The 25,447-nt window shown below is 43.7% G+C and overlaps 1 protein-coding gene and 1 long non-coding RNA gene across 2 annotated transcripts; one reads left to right on the top strand and one right to left on the bottom strand.

Moving 5' to 3' along the window:
- Positions 1-1,249: 1,249 nt before the first annotated feature.
- Positions 1,250-6,775, bottom strand: LOC132659659 (uncharacterized). Its single transcript, XR_009600319.1, has 2 exons — positions 6,551-6,775; positions 1,250-4,228 (listed from the first exon to the last, which is right to left on the bottom strand). It is a non-coding gene; the product is annotated as an uncharacterized LOC132659659 (long non-coding RNA).
- A 2,231-nt stretch (positions 6,776-9,006) lies between these two features.
- FZD1 (frizzled class receptor 1) lies at positions 9,007-16,095 on the top strand. The gene has a single exon (XM_027968435.3). The coding sequence runs from the start codon at positions 9,470-9,472 to the stop codon at positions 11,408-11,410; it is 1,941 nt and encodes a 646-aa protein (XP_027824236.1). The 5' UTR covers positions 9,007-9,469; the 3' UTR covers positions 11,411-16,095.
- Positions 16,096-25,447: the final 9,352 nt, after the last annotated feature.

Here is a 25,447-nt window from a genome sequence, read left to right on the forward strand (position 1 = left end):
CCTGGCAACCATAAATTTATTCTCTAAACCTGTGAGTCTCTTTCTAATGAACTTTAATTCCTGGAGAAGGAAATGGCAACCCACTCCAGTATTCTTGCCTGGAGAATCCCATGGACGGAGGAGCTTGGTGGGCTACAGTCCACGGGTCTCAAAGAGTCGGACACGAGTGACTTCACTTTCACTTTATTTAATTAGGTCACAGAAGCTGTGGAATCTTCTCTTGTTTCCCGGGGTGTGCTGCTGTGGTAATGCGTGCAGCAGCTGTGTTTGAATTCTGGTTCCCATAATGACAGGCTAGGTGAGCAAGTCAACATCTAAAGCCTCCATTTCTGCATCTGAATCGAGAGTCATCTCCTTGCTACCTTCATCAGTGCCGTTGTAAAGAGTAAGTCAAGTACTAAGACACGACAACTTTCATGAGAAAATAATGGTTCTTTTTCACTTCTTTTCATGTATTAGGATTTCTTTCACTTTAGATGTCTAAGAAACTATAAACAACCCAGTGCTTTGCTTTACTCTGTCCAAAGGAATGTTGGCTCTAAATGAAAATGCCTGGTTGCTTGTTCCACTTGTTCTTAATCATAATTCCAAAGATGTTAATTTAAGAAGAAATTTTACTAATACTTTAGACACCATGGATTAATTTACATGTTATCTTCAGCCAGAGGATTTCAGGTTGAAGCAAGAAGCAAGTAAACAAACAAACAAACAAAAAACCTAATTTGATAAGTCTGTGGTTTTAAAATATGTATAATACTATTCCCCATCCCTTCCTTGACAAAAACTGTCAAGTCCTCCAGAAGGGAAAACAGACATGCTTGCTTACAGAAGTACAAGTTTGACTCATTCTCTTAAAAATTTTTTTCTGCACCAAAATGATTCCAAACTCGGCTCCCCACATCTTAGCAAATCAGAGAGGCCTCTTTAAAGAAGCATAAGGTTTTAATTTACAAGGGATCATCTATATTTCTTTCCCAGGGCTGCCCAGAAGGACTATATTCTAAAACCAATAGAAATGCCTATATGTTTTACGAAAGTTTGCCCAGATAGTGTACACCATCTCCAATGTCATAAAGACAACAGAACTCAAAGCACAATCATGAGAGAGCCCTTTGTATTTTAAAGTGAGATTTAAATAATAGATTTAGTAAACCCCCTTTTATAGTTTAATCTTTGAATTATAAGAAAATTTGGGGTAACAACTACCTGATCTTAATGATAGTTCAATAATTCTGTTTTCCTTTCACACTTTTATTTTTTTTTAATGTGTTTTGTGAGATTTGTGTCTATGGAATACATGATTCATACTTAGACCTAGTGAATATACCCATTTATATTAAATCTTTGAGTCTTAACAATGTTTAAAATGTAAATTCTAACAAATTTTGGCTGACTTAGAAAAAACAAGTTAGTTTAGGATCTTAATACCAACTGGCTATAACTGCCCTGTAAGATAAAAGTCAACATAGTGAAACGGACTGTCTCCTTCAGTAAGTTGCCTTAGGGAAAGCCATACATGTTTTTAAAAGATAGACTTTTCAAAGAGAGTCTATAAATTGAGGTTCTGTGTATAAACGAATCCAAGAACCATCTCACCAGTGTCAAGAACAGATCTGAGTCAGAATGATGGAGAAAAATAATAAAGAAAAGACATTTAGTTTTAGAATTCTTGCAAGATTTTTTGGATGTTTTGGCAATTAAGAATTAGTTTATGTCATAATTCCTGGGTTGGAAATTCAAGAAGAGAGAGGTGGAAATCTATGCTGAGAGTTTACGCAGATCTCCGCAAAGACACTATGACAGGTCTCCTTGGGTGGCTCAGTGGAAAAGAATCCTTCTGCCAGCACAGGAGACACAGTTCGATCCCTGATCCAGGAAGATCCCATGTGCCACGGAGCAGCTGAGCCCGTGCACCAGAACTGTTGAGTCTGTGCGATAGACCCTGGGACCCACAGCCACTGAGCCACATGCCACAGGCGCTGAAGCCTGCACGCCCTACAGTCCCTGCTCCGGGCGCAGCAAGTCACCGAAATGAGAAGCCTGGGCACTGCAGCTAGACACCAGTCCCTGCTCCCCGCAGCTACTCAGAGAGTAAAGCCCACGCAGCAACCAAGACCCCAGACACCAAAAACGAATACATAAATAAAATGAATTTTATAAAGACAATATAATAGATTCTTAGGTGATGCCTCAGAGTAAGGCAGGAATAGCATAGTCCAGGCTTTTTTTTTTTTTTTTTCCCCAGCTTTCTTAATTACTACCAGGTGCTGAACTAATCAATTTCCCTTCACTAGGAATTCAAAGATCAGGTTCAGGAACTCAAAGCATAGTAAGCCAAGTTCTCACTTTATACTCTTAACCTACGAAAGTGACACAGAGGTACCAGTTCAACCTTACAAAGTTTAGTTTTAAAATACCTTAGATCTAATCCAAGGTTTCTCATCCTGTATTATTCAGAGCGTGATGTCAAGCTGTTGTGTGTGTGTGTGTAATCCCCAAGGTGGGAAATACTAGGTAAGACTAGTTTTAAAAGGGTTCCTAACCTCAGGACTTCTCAATGATTTCATTAGGCTAACATGGGTCTCCAGAAAGGACATAGAGTATGGCCTTTTCCCAAACTTAGTTGAACGTTTGTTTGTTTGTTTGTTTTTCACAGAACGTCTTTGGGGGAGGATGTTGTATTTCACAGAAAAAAATTAGGAAATGCTGATACAACAGAGCTTAAGCTGTGTTATAATCTCCAGTATTCAACGAAGACAACGCAATCCTGCCACCCACAAGCCAGCAACAAACAACTCGCCTGAAAGCTCAAGGTCTGCCTGATTGCACTTGGAGCAACTGGCGTGTCCATGTGCACCCAACTGTAACTGGCGCTGGTAACCATATTCAACCTGATATAAGCAGTCTGGAGAAAGGGCTGATAAAACAAGATCTTTGATATAAGAAAACTTGACTGGTTCTGCAAGGCTCCCTGATAAGTGTAAGGACCTTGGCGTTTCAGAAAGCCCTGTGTCCTGGTAGTCACCTCAAAGGCAGCTGCCCCCTCGCCCATCACACACTGCATGTTCCTGGGGAACCTGGCACATCACACACTGCATTTTCCTGGGGAACCTGGCACTAAGCCATTCCTAGATGACCTGCTTCGGGGTCGGGGTTTCCTGCATAGCAGAGCAGCTCCCTTGTTGCAATGTCCTGAAAAATCAGCCCTGGACACAAGGATTTGTTTTAGAAAAAAAAAGAAAATTTGACTGAATCTGATGCTTGAAGAATCAGTATCAAGGAGGAGTTGGGTTGTGTTTATAGTTTATACCTGATTGAAATATTTTTATTATCAAGTTCATAGTAGTTCATACTTAAATAATTTTTATCTGGATCTCAAACCCTTCCACTGTATATGAGAAAATAACGTATTTTAGAGTCAAGATATGCTGCTCATATTTTCCCTCTAACATTTTATTATCCACTGCCTTCACCTCCCCAAAAGACTTTCCATAACACTAACTGTTCTTGGCTACAACCCTGAATTGTTTGCTTTTAAGGGTTTCCTCTGTATCACGTAGGTTTGATAAATGAAATAACATATTAGTATCAAAATAAATAGACAATCTAGGTTTTTAAATAAAAAAAACTTTGGAAGATAAGTCTTGGGAAATGATTTCTTGTTTAGACAAGCCATTGAGAGAGAATGTCTATAGACGCAGATGTTGAGAGCAGACTTGTGGGCACCATGAGCAGAAGGGGAGGGTGGGGCAAACTGAGAGAGCAGCGTGGACATACATGCACTGCCACGCGCAAAGCAGCTGATGGGAAGCACAGGGAGCTCAGCTCCTCCTCCTGTGACAGCCCAGAGGGGTGGGATGGCTGGGGCAGGGGGCGCCGAGAGGGGAGGGGATCCCTGTATACATAGCTGATTCACTTCTTTGTACAGCAGAGACTAACACAACATTGTAAAGGAATTATATGCCAATAAAAGTTTTTAGTACAAAGAATGATAGTTACTCAAAAGAACATGCGTACTGAGTCACTCAGTTGTGTCTATCTCTGTGCGACCCTATGGACTGCAGCCCACCAGGTTCCTCTGTCCATGGGATTCTCCAGGCAAGAATACTGGAATGTGTTGCCATGCCCGCCTCCAGGGGATCTTCCGTAACCAGGGATCAAGCCCACGTCTCTTGTGACTCCTGCAGGGGCAGGCAGCTTCTTTACCACTAGAGCCACGTGGAAAGCCCTAAAATAACATGGAAAGTGTTAAAATAAGTGTCTAATGAAATTTAAGCCAAACAAGGCCATTTACCCTGTAGCTCTTCCTTTAACACCTCTGGTATTCTTAACTATAAACTAGAGAAAATTAACTAGTTCCTAGAGAATATTTTTGGTTCCTTCCAGCTCCATGATTTGGAAAAAAAATGACTTTTTTTTTTTTCTCTTTTTCACTCTTACTGCTCTTCCGAGCCTCCTCTCCAGTAAACTCCCCTGTCCAGTGGAAGATAAAACAAGCTCAAGAATTTCAAAAGGAGAGGTCAGGACGAATGGAGGAAGGAGCATCAACATAGATGCACTCCCACGTGCAAAGCAGAGAACAGGTGAGAAGCTGCTGTGTAGCACACGGAGCCCAGTCTGGCACTCTGTGATGACCTGGAGGGACAGGATGGGCCGGGGGGAGGGAGGCTCAAGAGAGCAGGGATATGTGTATACTTATAGCTGATTCACATTGCTGTACGGCAGAAACCAACAAAACATCTTAAAGCAATTTTCCTCCAATTTAAAAAAAAAAAAGTACAAGAAAGTCAAAAGAACAACTTTTGAAGCAGTACAGTGTGACCGACTGTGGGGGACAGAACTGCCTTCTGCCAAACTCCCTGTGCCTCCCCACCTCCTTGGGGAGAAGAGGCAGAGCTTGGAGTGATGGTGCACGTTCAATGCATGTGATGCTTCTTGGTAAGTAACACAGTAGAATGAATTCATGTTTCCCAAGCCTGGCACCACGAATGACCTCGAGAGAATAGAACAGAAGACAGAGACATCTTTACACGAGCAGAGTGGCAGAAGAAACACGGCTTGATAAAGTTTCTAAGCATGGGATGCTATCAGCAGAAGAAAGAGCATCAGGGCGGGAAGCTGGAGAAAAGGGTCCCTGGGAGACTTGTGGAACGGGATGCTGGGGGAGAATGAATGGCTATGAACCATCAGTGTTCAAAGGACCTCAGAGAGCACCTGAGCTTCCCACCCTCCTGTTCAATATCATTTTTCATGAATTATTGCCAACACACACACAGACACACACTCTCTCAGTCACCTATGATACTTGTTGTACAGCACATTATGATACCGGTTGCATTTTCTTTTAAAAATACTAGAAATCCAGAAATGGTTTAAGACAAATGTGAGCTTTAAGAATTTACTGTATCCATGAATAGTTGAAAAATAATAACATATGTATCTGAGACAAATACACGTCAGTTTGTTTCAACCGGCGAAGATAGAACAGCACACTCTTTAGAGACACCAACATACGTGATGATGAGATTCACAGTGCCCTGTCAGTGTGCAGTACAAGTGACGCTCACCTTAAGTAGTGCCCTTTTGCTGTTTAGTTGCCAAGTCATGTCTGACTCTGTGACCCCATGGATTGTAGCCTGCCCCTTCCCTGTCCATGGTATTTCCCAGGCAAGAATACTGGAGTGAGTTGCCATTTCTTACTCCATGGGATCTTCCCAACCCAGGGCCTGAACCTGCGGCTCTTGTGTCTCCTGCATTGGCAGGCTGCTTCTTCACCACTGAGCCACTCTTTATATCTAGACTATAGGTTTTTTGTTTCTTTAAATATTCGTTTTTTAATTTATTATCTGGCTATGTCGGATCTTAGTTGCATTATCCAGGATCTTCCTGTGAGGCGAATGGACTTGAGTTTTGGCAAGGGGGCTTAGCTGCTCTGCCTCATGTGGGATCTAATCCCCGACCAGGGATCAAACTAGAGTTGCAAGGCAGATTCTTTACCACTGGACAACCAGGGAAGTACTGTCTAGACTAATGTTTAAGCTTCCCCAATGACACTGCCCCAGGTTCCCTCTTCCCCAGTCATCCTGAAGCCACTGGTTGAATCACTGCAAACCTCGGAAAAACTCTGGGGCTCTTAAGAGTATTTGTGAATATTGATGAATTGAGCTTGTTTTCAGTGGGAATGTTATCCAGATGGAATTATCTTTTAAGATCCATCCTATGCATTATATGAGAATGAAGAATTTTACTTCCAGTTGAGTCTCCTGCTTTACGATTTATTAATAAATGATTTATGAATGAAGGCTTTGTGTTCAGTCATCTCAACTCTTGGCAGGTTGGTGGTCTGATCCATTCTCAGGAATTAGATGATCAATTCAACTGCGTAGATCTGGTGACCAAGTTGATTAGACAGCAAATGATCAGGCCAAATATAAATTACCATTTAGTATCAACTACTATGACAATTTTAAAATGGAGTTGACATCAAATGTTTAATAAAGTGTTCAGTATAGAAAAGAACACAACAATTATTGTCTAGCATCAGACTCACCTGGATATCAGACTCAGGAAGGCCTAGGTGGGGCAAGAGAATTCGAATTTTTAACAAGTTCCCAAGGGCTGCTGCTAGTTCAGAGATCACACTTTGAGGAGCACTGCTGTTTAAAAAAGAAAAGAAAAAGCTATATTTTCGTTGAACTTAACATATCAAACTGATATGAATTATAACAATATTGTTCAGCCACCCCTGAAGCCACTCCCCGCTCATGTGGGGAAAAGTCAGCCTCCACAGCTCCCTACTGTCTGTAAAATTTAGCCCAAATGTTTTCAGTTCAGTTCAGTTCAGCCGCTCAGTCGTGTCTGACTCTCTGTCACCCCTTGGACTGCAGCACGCCAGGCCTCCCTGTCCATCACCAGCTCCTGGAGTTCACTCAGACTCATGCCCATTGAGTCAGTGATGCCATCCAACCATCTCATCCTCTGTCATCCCCTTCTCCTCCCACCTTCAATCTTTCCCAGCATCAGGGTCTTTTCCAATGAGGCAGTTCTTTGTATCAGGTGACCAAAGCCTTGGAGTTTCAGCCTCATCATCAGTCCTTCCAATGAATATTCAGGACTGATTTCCTTTAGGGTGGACTGGTTGGATCTCCTTGCAGTCCAAGGGACTCTCAAGAGTCTTCTCCAACACCACAGTTCAAAAGCATCAATTCTTTAGTGCTCAGCTTTCTTTATAGTCCAACTCTCACATCCATACATGACCACTGGAAAAACCATAACTTTGACTCTGGGCTAACATTTTCTCCTGCCATAATATCTCAGCCACACCCACCCCGTCTCCTCCTTTGGCAATTTAAGCACTTTGGAGCTCCTGTCTCTCGCATCTTCCATCCATCTCACCATCAGATCCCTCCCCATCTTTTCCACTGGCTGGCTGCTCTCGTGTGTTCTTTGAGCTTGTGTGTGTTTAGTTGCTCAGTCGTGCCTGACTCTTTGCGACCCCATGGACTGTAGCCCCCCCAGGCCCCTCTGTTCATGGAATTCTCCAGGCAAGAATACTGGAGTGGGTTGCCATGCCCTCCTCTAGTGGATCTTCCCCATCCAGGGATGGAACCTGTCTCCTGCAAAGCAGGCGGATTCTTTACCATCTGAGTCACCAGGAAAGCCCCTCCTTCAGCTTAGGGATGTGCATTAAGGGAACTGATCATCTCTGTGCCCTGCTACACTCTCCTACCTGTAAGGCTAGGCCAGGTCTTGTCTATCTGTGTATTCTACTACCTAACAGTGCTTCTAGGACAATAGGAGCTTGGTAAGTATTTATTTTAAAAAATGAATGGATAAACAAAAGACAGAAAATAACTGTAGAAGAGGATCCCAAGAGACAGTCTAATCATAGGCCCACAAATCCTAGGTAGAATTAATAATACGGTGGCATTTTATTGATAAAACGAATCACTGGTTAGACCATTACTTGAAAATATCTTACAGGAAAACAACAACGAGGATGTAAGTGGGCTGAATTGTTTTGTTGTTTTGAACTGGCATCCCGCTGTTCTGCATCTGAGTGGCAGATCACTCTGCAGCCCAACCCAACTGGCCCAGGTCTGACCCTTGCACACTTCCCCCGGAGCCGTGGGCGTACCGGCCTTTGGAAGCCTCCCTGAAGCTCCCCAGGGTCCAGGCTGCCCCCAAGCCCAGCTCTGCCCTGAACCCCCTCTGGAGTCTCAGGCATCCAGGACTCTCTCCTCCTTCAGAGACTAGTAGGGCTCTGAAGTTTTTCTCTCGTAATATTTAATGGGTAGTTTCCCTTTGCTTCTGTTTCTGGATTGATAAAAAGGAGAAAAAGGAGTTTGACTACAGAAAAGACAGTAACAGCGGACTGTAGGTCTGGCTTTACTTTTTAAATGCTATCGAAGTTTGTGTTTGGTTGTGGTGGTTTTTCTTCATCTGACTGCGACCCGGCGAACTTCTCGGGGGAAATGGCGCGCCCGAAGCCCGCCAAGCCCAGCCTGAGAGCTCTAGGATTTGAGAGTAATATTTTAAATAAATATACAGATACAAACTCGAAGGAAGCCGTGCGTTCCTTAAGTCACAGGAATCTGTTCGGATCGAGGTGCTCGGTCTGCTGTTTGTAACCAGCGTTCAGAGCAGGATTTTTAAACACGAAAATGGATAAAAGAAAAGCTAAATCGCGCGATCGGCCGACTCCTATTCATGATCTCCAGCAGCATATGGGACCATTCTCCTACTTGTCCGCGCCCTTTCTTCCGCAAAAGCAAAAGCAACCAAGCCTGTCCCGCTTCATAGCAAACCCACTCTTTGTGCCCGAGCGGTGCCTCGGCCACCGCTCCCCCTCCCGCCGCCTCCTTCTCCCGCCCGCCGCCGACTTTCGCTCTGGGAAGCAGGCGGCGGGCGCCCTTTGCGCCGGGAAGCCAGTGCAGCGATTGGGCGACGATCCCTGAGCCTCCAGTTCCGCGTCGGTTTCAAGGCTCCTCCCTTCTGGTGAAAGACAGACTGCGGGGCGCCTGGAAACCGGTCGGAGGGCGCGCGAGGGAGAGGAGAGCGAGCGAGTTGAGGGATTGACACAAATGGTCAGGCGGCGGCGGCGGAGGAGGAGGCGGAGGCTCGGGGGGGAGCCGAGACTGCTGGGTTGCCGAGAGTTGCGCGCTCTACCCGGCCGCCGCCACTAGCGCGGCGCCGCTTGCCAGGAGCCAGCCAGCAGAGGGCCAGGAAGGCGGGACGCGACCCTCGGCGCGCCCGAGCCACCCGGGCTCTCCCCGCAGCCCGCGCTTCATGAATCGCAAGTTTCCGCGGCGGCGGCGGCTGCGGGACGCGGAGCGGGAGCCGGGGGAGCGGGCCGAGCACGGCTCGGGCTCGACGGAGGGCACCGGCGGGGAGGAGATCGCCCCGGCCGCAGGGGGAGCATCCTCCCGCCGCGAGACAGCCAGCCTCAGCCGAGCGGCGCCGAGAAAGTATGGCTGAGGAGGCGCCTAAGAAGTCCCGAGCCGCCGGGGGAGGCGGCGGCGGCGGCGGCGCGAGCTGGGAACTTTGTGCCGGGGCGCTCCGCACTGTGCCGGCGGCGGAGGGGAGCGGGGACGCGGGCAGCCGCCGCCGCACCCCGGCTGACTCCCGGCGCTTGGCACGCCGGCTGCTACTACTGCTTTGGCTGCTGGAGGCTCCGCTGCTGCTGGGGGTCCGGGCGCAGGCGGCCGGCCAGGGGCCCGGGCCGGGGCAGCAGCCCCCGCCGCCTCAGCAGCAGCAGAGCGGGCAGCAGTACAACGGCGAGCGGGGCATCTCTATACCGGACCACGGTTACTGCCAGCCCATTTCCATCCCGCTGTGCACCGACATCGCGTACAATCAGACCATCATGCCCAACCTGCTGGGCCACACGAACCAGGAGGATGCGGGCCTCGAGGTGCACCAGTTCTACCCGCTGGTGAAGGTGCAGTGCTCCGCCGAGCTCAAGTTTTTCCTGTGCTCCATGTACGCGCCCGTGTGCACCGTGCTGGAGCAGGCTCTGCCGCCCTGCCGCTCGCTGTGCGAGCGCGCGCGCCAGGGCTGCGAGGCGCTCATGAACAAGTTCGGCTTCCAGTGGCCCGACACGCTCAAGTGTGAGAAGTTCCCGGTGCACGGCGCCGGCGAGCTGTGCGTGGGCCAGAACACGTCGGACAAGGGCACCCCGACGCCCTCGCTGCTGCCGGAGTTCTGGACTAGCAACCCGCAGCACGGCGGCGGAGGGCACCGGGGCGGCGGCTTCGCGGGGGGCGCCGGCGCTGCGGCGCGGGGCAAGTTCTCGTGCCCGCGCGCCCTCAAGGTGCCCTCCTACCTCAACTACCACTTCCTGGGGGAGAAGGACTGCGGCGCCCCCTGCGAGCCGACCAAGGTGTACGGGCTCATGTACTTCGGGCCAGAGGAGCTGCGCTTCTCACGCACCTGGATCGGCATCTGGTCTGTGCTGTGCTGCGCCTCCACGCTCTTCACCGTGCTCACCTACCTGGTGGACATGCGGCGCTTCAGCTACCCCGAGCGGCCCATCATCTTCCTGTCGGGCTGCTACACGGCGGTGGCCGTGGCCTACATCGCCGGCTTCCTGCTGGAGGACCGGGTGGTGTGTAACGACAAGTTCGCGGAGGACGGGGCGCGCACCGTGGCGCAGGGCACCAAGAAGGAGGGCTGCACCATTCTCTTCATGATGCTCTACTTCTTCAGCATGGCCAGCTCCATCTGGTGGGTGATCCTGTCGCTCACCTGGTTCCTGGCGGCCGGCATGAAGTGGGGCCACGAAGCTATCGAGGCGAACTCGCAGTATTTCCACCTGGCCGCCTGGGCCGTGCCAGCCATCAAGACCATCACCATCCTGGCGCTGGGCCAGGTGGACGGCGACGTGCTGAGCGGGGTGTGCTTCGTGGGGCTCAACAGCGTGGACGCTCTGCGCGGCTTCGTGCTGGCGCCGCTCTTCGCGTACCTGTTCATCGGCACGTCCTTCCTCCTGGCCGGCTTCGTGTCGCTCTTCCGCATCCGCACCATCATGAAGCACGACGGCACCAAGACCGAGAAGCTGGAGAAACTGATGGTGCGCATCGGCGTCTTCAGCGTGCTTTACACCGTGCCGGCCACCATCGTCATCGCCTGCTACTTCTACGAGCAGGCCTTCCGGGACCAGTGGGAGCGCAGCTGGGTGGCCCAGAGCTGCAAGAGCTATGCCATCCCCTGCCCCCACCTGCAGGCGGGGGGCGCCCCGCCGCACCCGCCCATGAGCCCCGACTTCACAGTCTTCATGATCAAGTACCTTATGACCCTCATCGTGGGCATCACGTCAGGCTTCTGGATCTGGTCCGGCAAGACCCTCAACTCCTGGAGGAAGTTCTACACTCGGCTTACCAACAGCAAACAGGGGGAGACCACCGTCTGAGGCTCGGGACTCAGCCGGTCGCCAGCCCTCGGCCTGGTCCCAGCCTCCCTGGCCCTATGGAATCCTGGCCAAGTCTGGCTACTCTCCCTAGCCACTCACTGCTTTTAACAAGGCTCCTGCAAAAGCTTCTGTCCCCGGGGGTGCACAGGGACCTGAGGGCCCAACTGCCAGAGGCGGGGGGGATGGACAGACCTTTTTTGCTCTGGTACCAGGACTGTATGCTTTTATGACTTGTAAATAGCCTGTGTAAGATTTTTGTAAGTATATTTGTATTTAAATGACCGGTCACGCGTTTTTCTTTTACTCTCCTTGTTTGTTTGTTTAATTTTAATTATTTCGGGCGGTTTGACCATTTTTCCTTTTAGCCCTTTTCAGAGCAGCACAGAGAGAAAACCATAGCGCAGCGCTGGGAGCTTCTGCCTGGTGCTGGCGCGCCCCTCCCTGCAGCGGGTGGGGAGAGCCTGGGCCGCGCCGCCTGGGTCTCTACACCCCTCCTCTTTCTGCTCCCTCCCTCACCTTCCTTGCTGGGGTCGGGACTCTTCCAGGTACAGAAATCCACAAAGCTTCCACATCGGAAGGTGGGCCCGGGCCGATCCCAAATCTGCTCTTGTCCGGAGACAGATCGCCAAGACGGGCCCGTAGACTCTCCCAAGCTGAAATTTTCACTGTCCAGAACCTTCCCCGGCTTCTAGGAGGCCCACGGATGTGGGCAGGGGCAGCCCCGGGCTCCTTGGCTCAGGCCTCCAACGCCCAGACACTCCCTCCTTCCAACAAAGTTGGTTAGAGGGTGAGTGGGGTAACCAATGCCAAACTTTTTTAAGTCTCATTTTTGGTGGATGAGCTCATTTCATTCTCTAGCGTCTAAAACCTGGTATGGGTTTGGCCAGCGTCATGGAAAGATGTGGTTACTGAGATCTGGGGAAGAGGCATGGAGCTTTGTGTGGGTGGGGAGAGACAATTCTAATTGCATCCGGGTGCCTGGCAAACTGCTTCTGAAGACAGAGAGCACCTCTGTCTAGATTTCCCTTTCTGCAAAGTGGAGGCACTAGGTCACCTGGAAAGCTTTGTTAAGGAGCTGATAATCTTTGCTTTCCTTAACAGGAGAGCAAGACGGTAAACTGAGTACGAAAACTTGAAGGAGATTTCAGTGTAATGGATGTCCTCAAAATGAAGTGGTACTTTCTCATTTCAATCAAATAATAATCAGACATATGTCAGAAAGTTTAAAATGTTCATTGTACACTTGTACATTGTAACATATTATTATGATCATTATTCAACAACACATTGTGAGGGAGGAACAATCCACATCACTAATAATAACCTGGTAAGATTCCAGGAAGTAAAGGAGGTGGAATAATTGATGGGATTAGCCACCGAAATAAACAAAATATGGGCATGTATGCTAAGGGGAGAATGGGTGCTGCATGTCTGCTGCACTAAATCCTGTGTGTTCCTTTTTGGATTTACAGAAATGTGCCCAGTGTAATCTTTCAAAGCCATTGAAAAATATTCACTTTAGTTCTCTGTGAAAAAGAGGAGAAAAGCAATCTTCCTGATTGTATTGTTTTAAACTGTTAAGAGTTTTATCAAAATGCCCGTACTTAGGACATAAATCTATCTATGTCTGTCATACCCTAAAATGACAATGCTCATTGAATTTGGTATGCATTTATTCTGTTCACTATCACAAAATCATCTATATTTATAGAGGAATAGAAGTTTATATATATATATATTACCATATTTTTAATTTCACAAATAAAAAAAAATCAAAGTTTTGTACAAAATTCTATGATTTTTGCGCCTGAAAATAATAGAGCTGTAACTGTCTGCACTATGCACTATCTGTCTTTACATTTTATAGTGTCCAAATCCACAGTATATGAATTCAGGAATTCAATGAAAAAGTCTATCTTTAAACCTTGAGACCAATCTTTCCAAAAAATTAACTGACTTCCATTGTAGCGATTGATGATGTGAAGTCCCTTGAAAAGATCTGTTTCCATGACAGTAACAATATAACAGAAGTTTACAAATTATTTCCTTACCTACAGAAGAGTATTAAGAAGAAAACTCTAATTTTATTGTAGCTTTTTTTCCGTAAAGAATAAATTTACATAACTTTCTATAATATGGAGGTTGATTTTTAAATCATCAGCCATCATCTTTGTCACAATTTTTATGAAGTATTATCATATTTGGATATTCTAAAACCATAAACAGGCAATCAATAAATGGTTAACTGTGTGTTTATAAGCATTTTAAGCAGCAGTTAGGTGGATAAGGCTGTTTTGTTGTTTGTTTCTGAAGACCCATTTTTATATTGTTCAAAGAACTTGCCCTAGAGGAATTATCTGGTTGGTCTACTCTTAGAATTTCTATAAATGTATAATATGCATAGTGTAAATAAGCATATATCTATGTCTATGTATAAAATATACACATATACACGCTAATTTTTATAAATTAAAGATACAAAGTTTACTTATATATTTTACAATATGGAAATAAGGTTATAAGAAAAGGAGAATGCCAGATGGAAAACCTCAAATACCTTTGGAAAATAAGTCTCTTATCCCTGTATGCACTAAAAATACCTATATTAAATTTTCCCATGAAAACATTTTGTGATAAAATGACAAGGGGCTGAAATGAAGACCTTTAATACAATAGAGTTAGTTTCATGGTTGTAAGCCAGTTGTCACATAAGTCATCGTCATCATTTTAAGGCAGATGACAAAATTAAATCTAAGTGAAAATAAGAGCATTCAATTTCAATTACCAAGGTGCAATTTTATGTTTCTTTTTCTTTGTTACATTAATCTAGTATTAGGCGATATTGAAGAAGGTTTTATTGTATAGGCACACAAAAAATAACAATGCTTAGGCTAAGTTAAAAACATCTTCTCACTAAATAATTCAGCAGATAATTTCTGGAAAAAAAATTTAAGATTATTAGCCTCTATCCAAATAATAAATATATAGCATTCTTATTATGGGTGTCCTTAAAATGATGTAACTATAAATTTAATGCAGACAGCTTTTATAATGCTAGCTTTAAGCAATTTTAAAAGACATTTTTAAGTCACCACCAGGCTTTGTTTTTAGAAAACAACTTTTAAATTGTGTAGCATATAAAAAAGCTAGTGTATTCTTTTGTTTCTTGTGCAGTGATGGCAAAATAAGACTTGCCTGAAAAACCATAAGGCTACTGGGAATATGGTCCCATTAATATGCTGTTTCCATGACAAGCCCTATTTTCAGATTATTCTGTTTGCCTATTTTATTTTTTTAAGCCAGCTATCAATTGGAGTCAATTTTCCCCTTTATGGTTTGTGTGCTTGGTTCAGCTTTTGTAGTAAATCTATGCATAGTATGAAAGCTTTCTAATGCTCTGTTTAGAAAAAAAAAAAAGCCAGTTTTTCTTACATTTTGTGGGGGGCAGAAAGTCATATTTTTAATCTCAAAGCCAGTCAGTGTCAAACATATGCAAAACAGCTGGATTGGATTTTTCAGTCTATCTGAGGCAGTCACTTGTTAGCCTGAGTTGGTCTTGGTTCTTTTGTCTCTCAGCACTGAAGCCTTCCGCTGTAGTTGCATCATTCTCAAAGTCTAGCAGTGAACTAGGAAAGGAGACCACGGTGAGGAGTTGGTGGCCAATTAAAAAAAATGCCTAAACCACAAACCATTTCAGGACTTGAGTGACTTCAGATCACTTTCCATGGTACCATGTTTCGATCCTGGTACATATTTATTTTTTTAAAGGATGTCATATTTTCAGTGTGTATTTGTGTTCATCTTCAGCTGCTCTTGGTTTATTGCTTTCTCATCCATCTGTTGGCTGTAAGCCAGATTTTTTGTAATGTACATGCAATTAATTGAAACCAGTGTTATGGCACTGGATAGCTCTGATACATTTCTGATTATAATGTTCTGTGTAACTGGGGCCTAAGAGATAATCAAAATGTGATCATTACATATGTCTTGAGGTCGACACTAGTAATATTGTCAATAAATACTTCATGGAGAATATTAATACAAACATAAAAGTCTTGCAGGATTAAGCTGTAGAAATCAAAATGAGATGTGGACTACATATAAGAGTTCCCCAGTTACATTACTAAAAAGGAATTGTGATACAATCTTAAATTCAAGACTTATTTTAAGACCCTTTCATTTGAAATGGGGTCTTACAAGGGAGGTGCCAAACATGATAAGGTTAATTCTGGTGACTACTAGGATTTATATCTATATTTTGAACTGTTGGCAGATACCTTTAGAATTTGAGAAACAGTTTTTGAGCTTCATGACTCAGAATTCTGTAAAACTTCTGGGGCTTAAATATTTCTATTCAGTTTGGTCATAACTTTGACAATGGATGGATAAAACCATAACTATAGTGACAAAACAAATTATTGGTAACGTGGTGATAAAAAGAGAGACTCCAGACTAATTTTCTTAAGTTTTATCGTGATCTGTGGTGACACGTGTCTCTACTACATTACAGAATCAAGTTCCTGTTTAATAACACTTCCAGTGGGGACTTTTGTTTATAAGTTGGTTTGGGAGCCTAATAATGGATCAGGTAAAAGGATTTATCACAGAAATCTTTCTCATGTAATGGATAGAATCAAGTATAATCTATATCTTATATGAACACATAATAAATATTCTGAAGGTTATCATCGGTTTTATAAGTCAAGCTGATTCTTAAAATTGTTTGAAAAGATAATATAACATTTTCCAAAAGCAGTTTCTCTGAATAATTCCTTTTAAGATAGTGATATTCTAAAAAGGTATAATTTTGAGTGATAAAAATAACACTGAATTTTCTAAAGGAATCATTAATATACTAGTTGAATGTCATATTTATATAATTAATAATCCTAAAAGCAAAGTACCAGAATAGCATTGATTTGCACATTTTATACACGCATGCTACTTTTTAAATCAATTTGCTTGAAGACAATTTTTAGCTTTTAAAATTGTTATTTTATCTTTATATTTCATATAAAGATGATCTCAAGAAATTTCATTCACAATATGGACTTTCAAAACATGTTCACAGGACTAGAGTGATTACCATGAAAAGGAAACACTATTGCTGTTTCGAGATAGTTCTCAGTGGCCTGGATTTCTTTTCTTTCCTTTTTAAAATCCAAGTATCCTCTAATTTGTGGATATCTCCATGTTTTAGATCTCTTTACCTATTTGAATTAAATTTGCAGAGGAATAACTGCAGGATCCCCCCCTCGACAAAGTGTGGCCTTTATTTCTTTTCAAGTTGGCAGCGTGTCCTTGCTTAAATGAAGCACTCAGAGACAGACTGTTCTCTTGCCCTTGGAAATGCTCATCTTCACAAACACAGCAGCAAATACCTGGAAGTCATACAGGCTAGTTAAATGTATATTCCAAATGCTAAGTGCCACTTGATTGTTATAAAACAGAGAGTTCTTTTACTTTAAAGGCAGATTTAGATACTGTTCTTGACCTTATCTTTCCAGCTCTTGGCAGATACTTTCTAAAAGTTGGCTTCAATAAACATTCTGTCAAAAACTCATAAGTCAGACTAGGTACCACTGTTTGGGTTTGTCCAGGACTGAGGAATTTCTCGGGATGTGGGATTTTCAGTGGTAAAACCAGGAAAGTCCTGGGCAAAGTGGGATGATGGATCAAATTGTGCTTCCAAGATAGAGTAAAAGCTGTGGCAGTCACCAGTCCAGCATTAAAACTATTCCACTGTAGTTGTAGCCTCATTCATTACTAGATGAAAAGCCGGTGAATACAGCCCTTTGTAACTGATCTTGACAGTGAGTAGCAATCACCAGAGGCTGAGTGGAACATGAAGGTATATTGGAACAAACCACACTGATATCTTGGCCATTCTGCCTCTGCCTTCTGAAGAAACGGGGCATAGAGATAGAAACTTAAGTGGCCACTTAGAGCCCTGTTCTTGCTGCTTATGAAACCAGGTCAAGTAGCTATTTTTATAAAAGACTCTCAAAAGTATTCCTTTGGAATACAATGTTTTTTTTTTTTCTTTTCTGATTGATGTTAGAGTTTATCAGATTGTAAGGAACTGTTAGACTTTTTCATATGGTTTTATTTCTTTTATTTTTCTGTCAGTACAGTCCACTGTAATGAGATTACAAACTCAAGCAGGGAGCACCCCAATGGCCATACATCAACACTTAATTGTCATGCTTCTTCTCAGAGGTAAATAGGTTTAGAACCCATGTTTTCCCCCCAAATGAAAAGTTGTATCTACAAGAATGAAAAAGAATAAATACATTTAAAATTCTATGGTGATTATTGGGAGTTGGAAGAGGTAGGGTGTGGGCCAGGAAATCCATGGCATTCTCACATCTATTTGCATGAAACTCTTCAAATTGGTCTACCCCTTTTTATATCGACTTCATCCTTCTTGTCATCCTTCTGATTCATCCATTCCTATCAATCTTCTTGTAAATACACATAAATTTTCACTGCCTTTGTGGCTGAACCAAAAGACTATTCTTGCTATCTTTGAATTAAACTCGATGTAAAAAAATAAAAAGATGTGCAGATAATGTAATTATTTCAGGAGGTACCTACACATTTGACTCTAAAGCCAAAGTTCTCAATAGGGAGCGATTTTGGCACCAGGAGATATTTGGCACCATCTGGACTCCTTTTCCACTGTCATAACTGGGGGGTAGAGTTACCATGGGCATTTAGTGAGTAGAGGCCAGGCAGGATACCAGACATTTCACAATGCACACAGCAACCCCTAACAACCAACAACTATCTGATTCCAAGTGCCAAAGTTGAGAAACGCTGCTTTAGAGGGATACTTAAAACTGTGAGCATGTATTTTTAAATAATTACACATTATATTTATGAAATAGGATTGAGAAAAATACAGATTTTCTTGTGCCCGCAGCATGGGCTTCACTTTTGACTTGCAAACATTGTAAACACTGTTGAATAGCCTGATGACATTGTATCACAGTCATAGTCAATGTCTTCATCTGCTTTAGGCTGCTGTAACAAAATACCATGGACTGGGTGGCTTAAACAACAGGCAGCTATTTCTCATACATAGTTCTGAGGTCTGGAAAGTCCAAGATCAAGATGCCAGAGACAAATCTCCTGAAGTATGGAACCCTCCCTCCAAATACCTACACGGTGGGGATTAAGATGTCAGCATATGAATTTTGTGGGGAAGCAGACATTCAGCTCATAACACTCAATAAAATAAACGCTGCTTTTATTACTTCAATCTAGACAAGGACACAGAGTATCATAATTTTAGTGGGGAAACAAATCTGTAAATTAGTTTATTGGGAAATCTCTTTAAAGAGTTAGTATTATTATTATTCTATTCTATTCTATTATTCTTCATATTTCACATTTCCAGTTTCTTTATGCAGGTCCCTGCATCACTGAAGGTTCTTCTATAGAGGAACCTGGTTCCTCCCAGGTTTGGCCTGGGAGGCAGAACACCTGGGCCCAGTCTGGACTGGGCTAAGCACACTGGAGTTCCTTGGGTGAGTCTGACACACAGGATTTCAGGAGTCAAATGAAGACAGTAATGAAATAATAGACTGCAAACCCTTTTGTAAACAGTGAAGTGTGAAAGTCGCTCAGTCGTGGCCGACTCTTTGCAACCCCATGGACTGTAGCCCACCAGGTTCCTCTGTCCATGAGATTCTCCAGGCAAGAATACTAGAGTGGGTTGTCATTTCCTTCTCCATATAAACAGTGAAGCTCTGTACAAATCCTAGTGGTCTCCACTCTCTCACACTGAGCTAATTAAGGAGGAGATTGAAACATCTTGAAGATTTGGCTTTGCCTGCTCCCTTCCACTACTTTTGTAAAAGGACGTTCCAGTCACTGAAGGGACTCAAGGAGACTGAGGGTCTTTCTGCAGTTTTCTTGGTCACAGTCCTCTGACTTTATCACTACGGACTTGGGTTCTCCAGGACACACACAGGATTTTCCCCAGTTTTTATGAGACTGTGGTTCAATTTAGGATAAACTGATCTGCAGTGCCTACCGCACTGAATGGGGTTGAGTCCTCATGAGGAGAAAGAAGGGTTTTGTTTGAGACGGCTGGTGTGGGGCAAGAATTTGGCTACAGGAGTGTTTGAAGGTCAGAACCGTAGGAAGGTTAACAATATGGTCCAGGTCCAAAACTGACAAATTCACACACAGACACTCTGGCTTGGGAGGCCTCACAGAGCAGCACAGGTGCCTCAGGAACTGTCAGTCCCTTCATTAATGAAGCTGGGGTAGATGTGTGGAGCAGCTTGAGACAGTCTGCTTGATCAAGACAGACAGGTTGGGGTCATTTGGACTGGAAGCGGTGAAAAAGAAAGGGATATAATGCAAACCAAAGCCAACCAATCTTTCTCAGAACTGAGTCTCATGGGAGTAGATAGAGTGGTAGCTGAGTGGACACATCTGGTGAATAAGGCCGTAATCCTGAGTTGGAAATATGACCTTTCATCTTTCTCTTTTTCAAAAAAATCAATTTCAAGATAATAGACTCGTGGGCACAAAGAGGTTGAATGTCATCTTGGAAAGAATTTTGGATTTGCAAGACGTGGTTTGAATCTCAACTAGCTCTCAGCCTCAGATACATTTATCTAAAATGGTAGTAATAACAACTTTTTACTAATTCATCTGGCTGTTGGGAGGATTAAAGAAATAAAGTATATGACAGCATTTTAAGCAGGTGGCTCAGAGGTAAAGCCTCTGCCTGCAATGAGGGAGACCCGGGTTTGATCCCTGGGTCAGGAAAATCCCCTGGAGAAGGCAATGGTAACCCACTCCAGTACTCTTGCCTGGAAAATTCTGTGGGCTACAACCTATGGGGTCGCAAAGAGTCGGACACGACTGAGTGACTTCACTTTCACTTAAGCACTAAATCTACAGGTGTTAGCCTTCCTCTCTTCACTGTATATTTCTTTTCTCTCTTTTTCTTTATTGCCTGGAGAATCCCGTGGACAGAGGAGCCTGGTGGGCTGCAGGCCATAGCGTTTGCAAAGAGTTGGACACGACTGAAGCGACTTAGCACACACACACCGCTACTTATTATTCTCCCCTCCTCACTTCCCCTCCTCACTCTTCCCTCCCGTAATTCCCTCCCCTTCCCTTCTTCCTTCTGTAAGTTATGTTTATTGCTGATGGAAATTGAAAATGCATAGTGAAAACTAATATATTGTTCCTGCATCCTTTTTCCAGGCTAAGCATGTTTTGCAAGACTTATTCAGATAAAGATTAAGTTAATGGGCAACCTTAAGGTTAAGTGACACAAATAAGGTTCTGTATATTAATGAACTAGTGATGTTGCTCTTATAGCATAAGTGCATTTTTCTGCATTCCATACCCACCGTGGGAGTCACCGTTTCAAATTCAGTTTCTTTGTGGATGCTAACAATTCTGACCTAATTGGTAGGTTGCACACTTGGGTAGCATGGCAGCAGTTCTTCAGGGCTACTCTAAATCATGACCAGGAAGAGAATCATATCTTCCTTTTAGAAATAAGCTGCTCTACCAGACTGCTAACTAATTGAATTGCAGGAGTCCTTTGTCCCTGTTGCCTATGTTGCCAAAGGGAGCTTGTTCGATAGTGATTGTGAAAATGTTCCTTTGATGTTACTGGAACATACTGAATATATTTTAATGCCTGAAGTGTAGCAGGGTTGAGGGCTTATATGGGCGCAGTTGGTCATTTCATTATCTCATTATTTTTTTTAATATAGAAAGGGCAGCTGGACATTCTAGTGCCTTGGTGACCCCCCCCCCACCCAGGGTCTAGAGTATTGGTTTCTTGTTGCCGCTGTAACAAATTACCATACACAAAAATACAAACCTGCTGTCTTACAGTTCCGAGTGTGGCATTCACTGGGCTATGAATATCAAGGTTTTGCATGGCTATGTTTCTTTCAGTAGGCTCTAGAGGAGCATCAATTTTCTTGCCTTTTCCAACTTCTAGAGGCTGCTCCTGTGGCTCTTGACACCCTTCTCCCATCCCCAAACCAGCAATATTGGATCAAGCCTTTTCTCTCACTGTCTGACTCTCACCAGCTGGGACTGGTGCCCTGACTTCAAGCACACGTATGACTAGATCAATGCAGGACAAGGCTCTAAGAATTAGAGTGTTTGAATTCCACCTGCCACGTCTACGTTTAGATGTTGGAAATAGCTAGAGGATCTTTTTTTTAGAAGAAGAAGTATTCCTATCGTATTCTCATTCTTTACAATTCCAAGTTTTAGAAACTGGCTTCCTAAATTCCTTCTGTTCTTCATTTTGTCCTCTCAAAGTACGTTTCTCTCAGTGGTCAATTCCTCATAGATTGCCCTACACCCCATTTTCTGTTAAGTAGGCTGCATATCAGTTCTCACCCTCGAATTCTACCAGATTTCCTTATATTCCAGATGTCATCTTTCTTCATGTTTCTTGCTACATATCCTCTTGTTTGCTACCCTTTTTGTTACCCTATATGTCTTCTCAATACATTTCCCGCTAGATTCATGTTTTATGTCTGTCCTAGAAATAGGTCAGAAAGAGACAATGATTGACTAATGTCAAACATCTTCTTCCAAGTGAACAATAATATAATCCCACTATTTTTTAATTGCAGGTGATAAAATTCTATGATTTTCATCAGAAACACACCTGTCAAAATGATTATAGTTTTGCCCTTTAATGAAGCACTGGATGTGAGAAACGGTTTACCTAATTCACCCCATTTCAGATTAATTTGATCTGTATTTCTAGCTGTGACTAAAGATTTTAATTCTTTATGAAGTTACCACCATGTTCATAGAGAAAATTTGTTCTCATCTTTAAATTTAAACATTTTGTTGAAAAAGAAAAATTTCAATTGCCTGGGTTGCATTTTTAGACAAATTCAGGTAATGAGCACGCCTGCCCTAATTTAAAATGTTATGTTGACATTTTGGAGGAGAAATTTCTCTAGCATTACAAATGCATCCTTAAAAATGTTCTCTAAAATATGACTTTTAGCCTACACTAAAAACAAACTGCAAGATTTTTTTTTCTATCTAGACTTAGGGCTAAAAGTACATATTTTCCTCCCATATACATATAAATATGTCTGAAAAAATATGCCTTTTTCAGCAAGTTATTTAAGAAGAAGGATTTCAAATATTCACATTTATTCCCAAATATGCATTATTTGCAAGCATCTGAATTTTCAGGGATAATATAGGGATACAGAGAATTTCTCAAAATCAATAATGAGTTAGCATGTACAAAGTTATGATCAAATACATTATCATTTATCTCTTTTAAAATTTACACCATTCATCCTCTCTATATTTTTTCCCCAAGTAGAGATAATTTGATGAAAGTTCATTTGAATGCAGCAATTGTTCTATAAAGATGTTTTTAATAATATACAGCTTCATTAGAGTCAAGTTGAATTAATATAGGCAGTATAGGGTGTGTTTGAAGATCTCAGATAAGGCAAGTTATAATGAAAATTCATTCAATGCTAACTGAGCTAAAACTATATGATCCTCAAAACATGCAATATTTATCAAAGATGGTAATGGATTATTAGAAATTCTTAATATTGAGTATACAGTAGAACCATTCAAGGAGCTTAATAAATATGAGGCTTTGGGGCATCATTTTAAGAGACTCTGATTTTGTTGGCCAGGAGAGGAGATTCCCAAAGCTCCAATCTAGTGATTCTGACACTGGTGATTCTTGAGTATACATATGCGGCTGCATTGGGTCTTAGTTCTGGCACTCAGGATCTAGTTCCCTGACCAGGGATTGAACTCAGGCTTCCTGCATTGAGAGTGCAGAGTCTTAGCCACTGAACCACCAGGGAAGTCCCTTGAGAGGTTTTCATTGAAACATTTGGATTAGGCAAGGTTAAGGAAGTGACCAATAGCGCTCAGTCCAGAAAGAGAGCTAGCTTGGAGAAAGAACGCCCCAGCAGACCAAGTCGGGGTAGTGGGGCCTTGGATGGAACTGCTGACTACATGCACAGAAGGGGCAGTGCTCGTAGGACCCTCTGCTCTACCAGCCTTTCCCTCAGTTTTTGATGGGGACAGCTGAGGTTTCTCAAGCTTGTGTGAAGGGTTTAACAAACACAACCTCAAGACAAGTCCCTAGCCCTTTCTCCTATCTACAAACCTCCTTTTATAAAGACAGTGTAGAAAGCTCACTGGACTCAGAGCCTGAAAACTATAAGAACTAGCTTTTTAGAACTCTCAGCAGGGAGGTGACCCATCCTGCTTGCCTTTGTCCCTGAAGATCAAAATTAGAAACAGCCAGGTTCCAGTCTGGTGTGCCCAACAGACCCCTCTCCAAGGCCACGTCTAAAACTCTTCTAAGTTTTTGTTTTTTAAAGGATAGGGCTTTAATTCCATAGTGGAGTGAAAGTCGCTCAGTCATGTCTGACTCCAACTCCATGGACTGTAGCCTGCCAGGCTCCTCTGTCCATGGAATTCTCCAGGCAAAGATACTGGAGTAGGTAGCCATTCCCTTCTCCAGGGGATCTTCCTGACCCAGGGATCGAACCCAGGCTTCCTGCATTGCAGGCAGATTCTTTACCTCTGAGCCAGAGGTTAACTTAAAGTGATTTCTTTATTAATAGTTAGAAGACTTTCAGAATCCAGTCAGTTCACTGATCACGAGGTAGGGAAGGAGAAGGGTCTCCTCCTCTCACTTACATACAGCATCTGACAGCGACACGGAGAGGGAGATAGAGCAACAGGTGGAGGGTTGATGGGCAGGCAGAGCAGGGATTTCAAAAGGCTCCTGTTTCCCCTCAGCCTGGGCCCTTCATTTTCAGCCGGGCAGCCATTAGCAGAAGCTGAGCATGGAGGCCTCTTAGGCAACTCAGCTTCCCATCCATTCTGGTTTTGTTTGTTTAGATTTTTCATACAACTGACTTCTTAGAAGGCCCTTTCTTCCCAGGGAATTCACTAATGAAGGTGATACTCTATTTATTTCCGTAAACAAAGCCTTATGAAAGAGCAATTCATTCAGTAAGAAATGTGATCATTTCCACTGTTGTACCTGAGTACTTCAAAGCACCATTGTTGTTGTTCACATCAATTAAGCCAGGTAACTGGGAAATATGAGTAACACAGGACTAAAATATAACCCAACTGATTTTACAAGATTAAAAAAACCCCACCAAACCTAGGGTATCTAAAGTCATGTTGTCTTGAGCATGTTAAGAACTTGTTTCATAGGGAAGAATAATCGTGTTACAGAGGAGAGGACAGTCACATCTTTTTAGAATGAAGTGATTTTATTCCATACAATCTACCGAAGCTTGGAAAGTTCCAAGTGGCTTCTTCCTTTGTGCTGGGGATATACCAGAAAGTAACACCTCCTCTCGGAAGAGTGAATGGCATGTTAGCACCCAGCAAAGGAGTATGCAGCTTCCCTGGTGGCTCAGTGGTAAAGAATCCATTTGCCAGTGCAGGAGACTTGGTTCCATCCCTGGGTCAGGAAGATTCCCCTGGAGGAGGAAACGGCAATCCACTCCAGTACTCTTGCCTGGGAGATGCCATGGACAGAGGAGCCTGGAGTGTTAGAGTCTGGGGGGGGCGGGTCACAAAAGAGTCGGACACGACTGAGCAACTAAACAATAACACATGGGCATATGGAAAACAGCTTTTGATCAACATTTTTATTCAGTTCAGTTCAGTCGCTCAGTCGTGTCCGACTCTTTGCGACCCCATGAATCGCAGCACGCCAGGCCTCCCTGTCCATCACCAACTCCCAGAGTTCACTCAGACTCACGTCCATCGAGTCAGTGATGCCATCCAGCCATCTCATCCTCTGTCGTCCCCTTCTCCTCCTGCCCCCAATCCCTCCCAGAATCAGGACCTTTTCCAGAGTCAACTCTTCGCATGAGGTGGCCAAAGTACTGGAGTTTCAGCTTTAGCGTCATTCCTTCCAAAGAAATCCCAGGACTGATCTCCTTCAGAATTATGAAAGTGTTTTTGTGGTCTAAGTAAAGATGGATATTAAATTTCCAAAAACAAATATTA

Source organism: Ovis aries, chromosome 4 (genome assembly GCF_016772045.2).
Source record: "Ovis aries strain OAR_USU_Benz2616 breed Rambouillet chromosome 4, ARS-UI_Ramb_v3.0, whole genome shotgun sequence".
Classification (NCBI taxonomy): domain Eukaryota; kingdom Metazoa; phylum Chordata; class Mammalia; order Artiodactyla; family Bovidae; genus Ovis; species Ovis aries.

Coding starts and splice junctions, on each gene's coding strand:
- FZD1 (XM_027968435.3), top strand. CDS start 9,470: ATGGCTGAGGAGGCGCCTAAGAAGTCCCGAGCCGCCGGGGGAGGCGGC.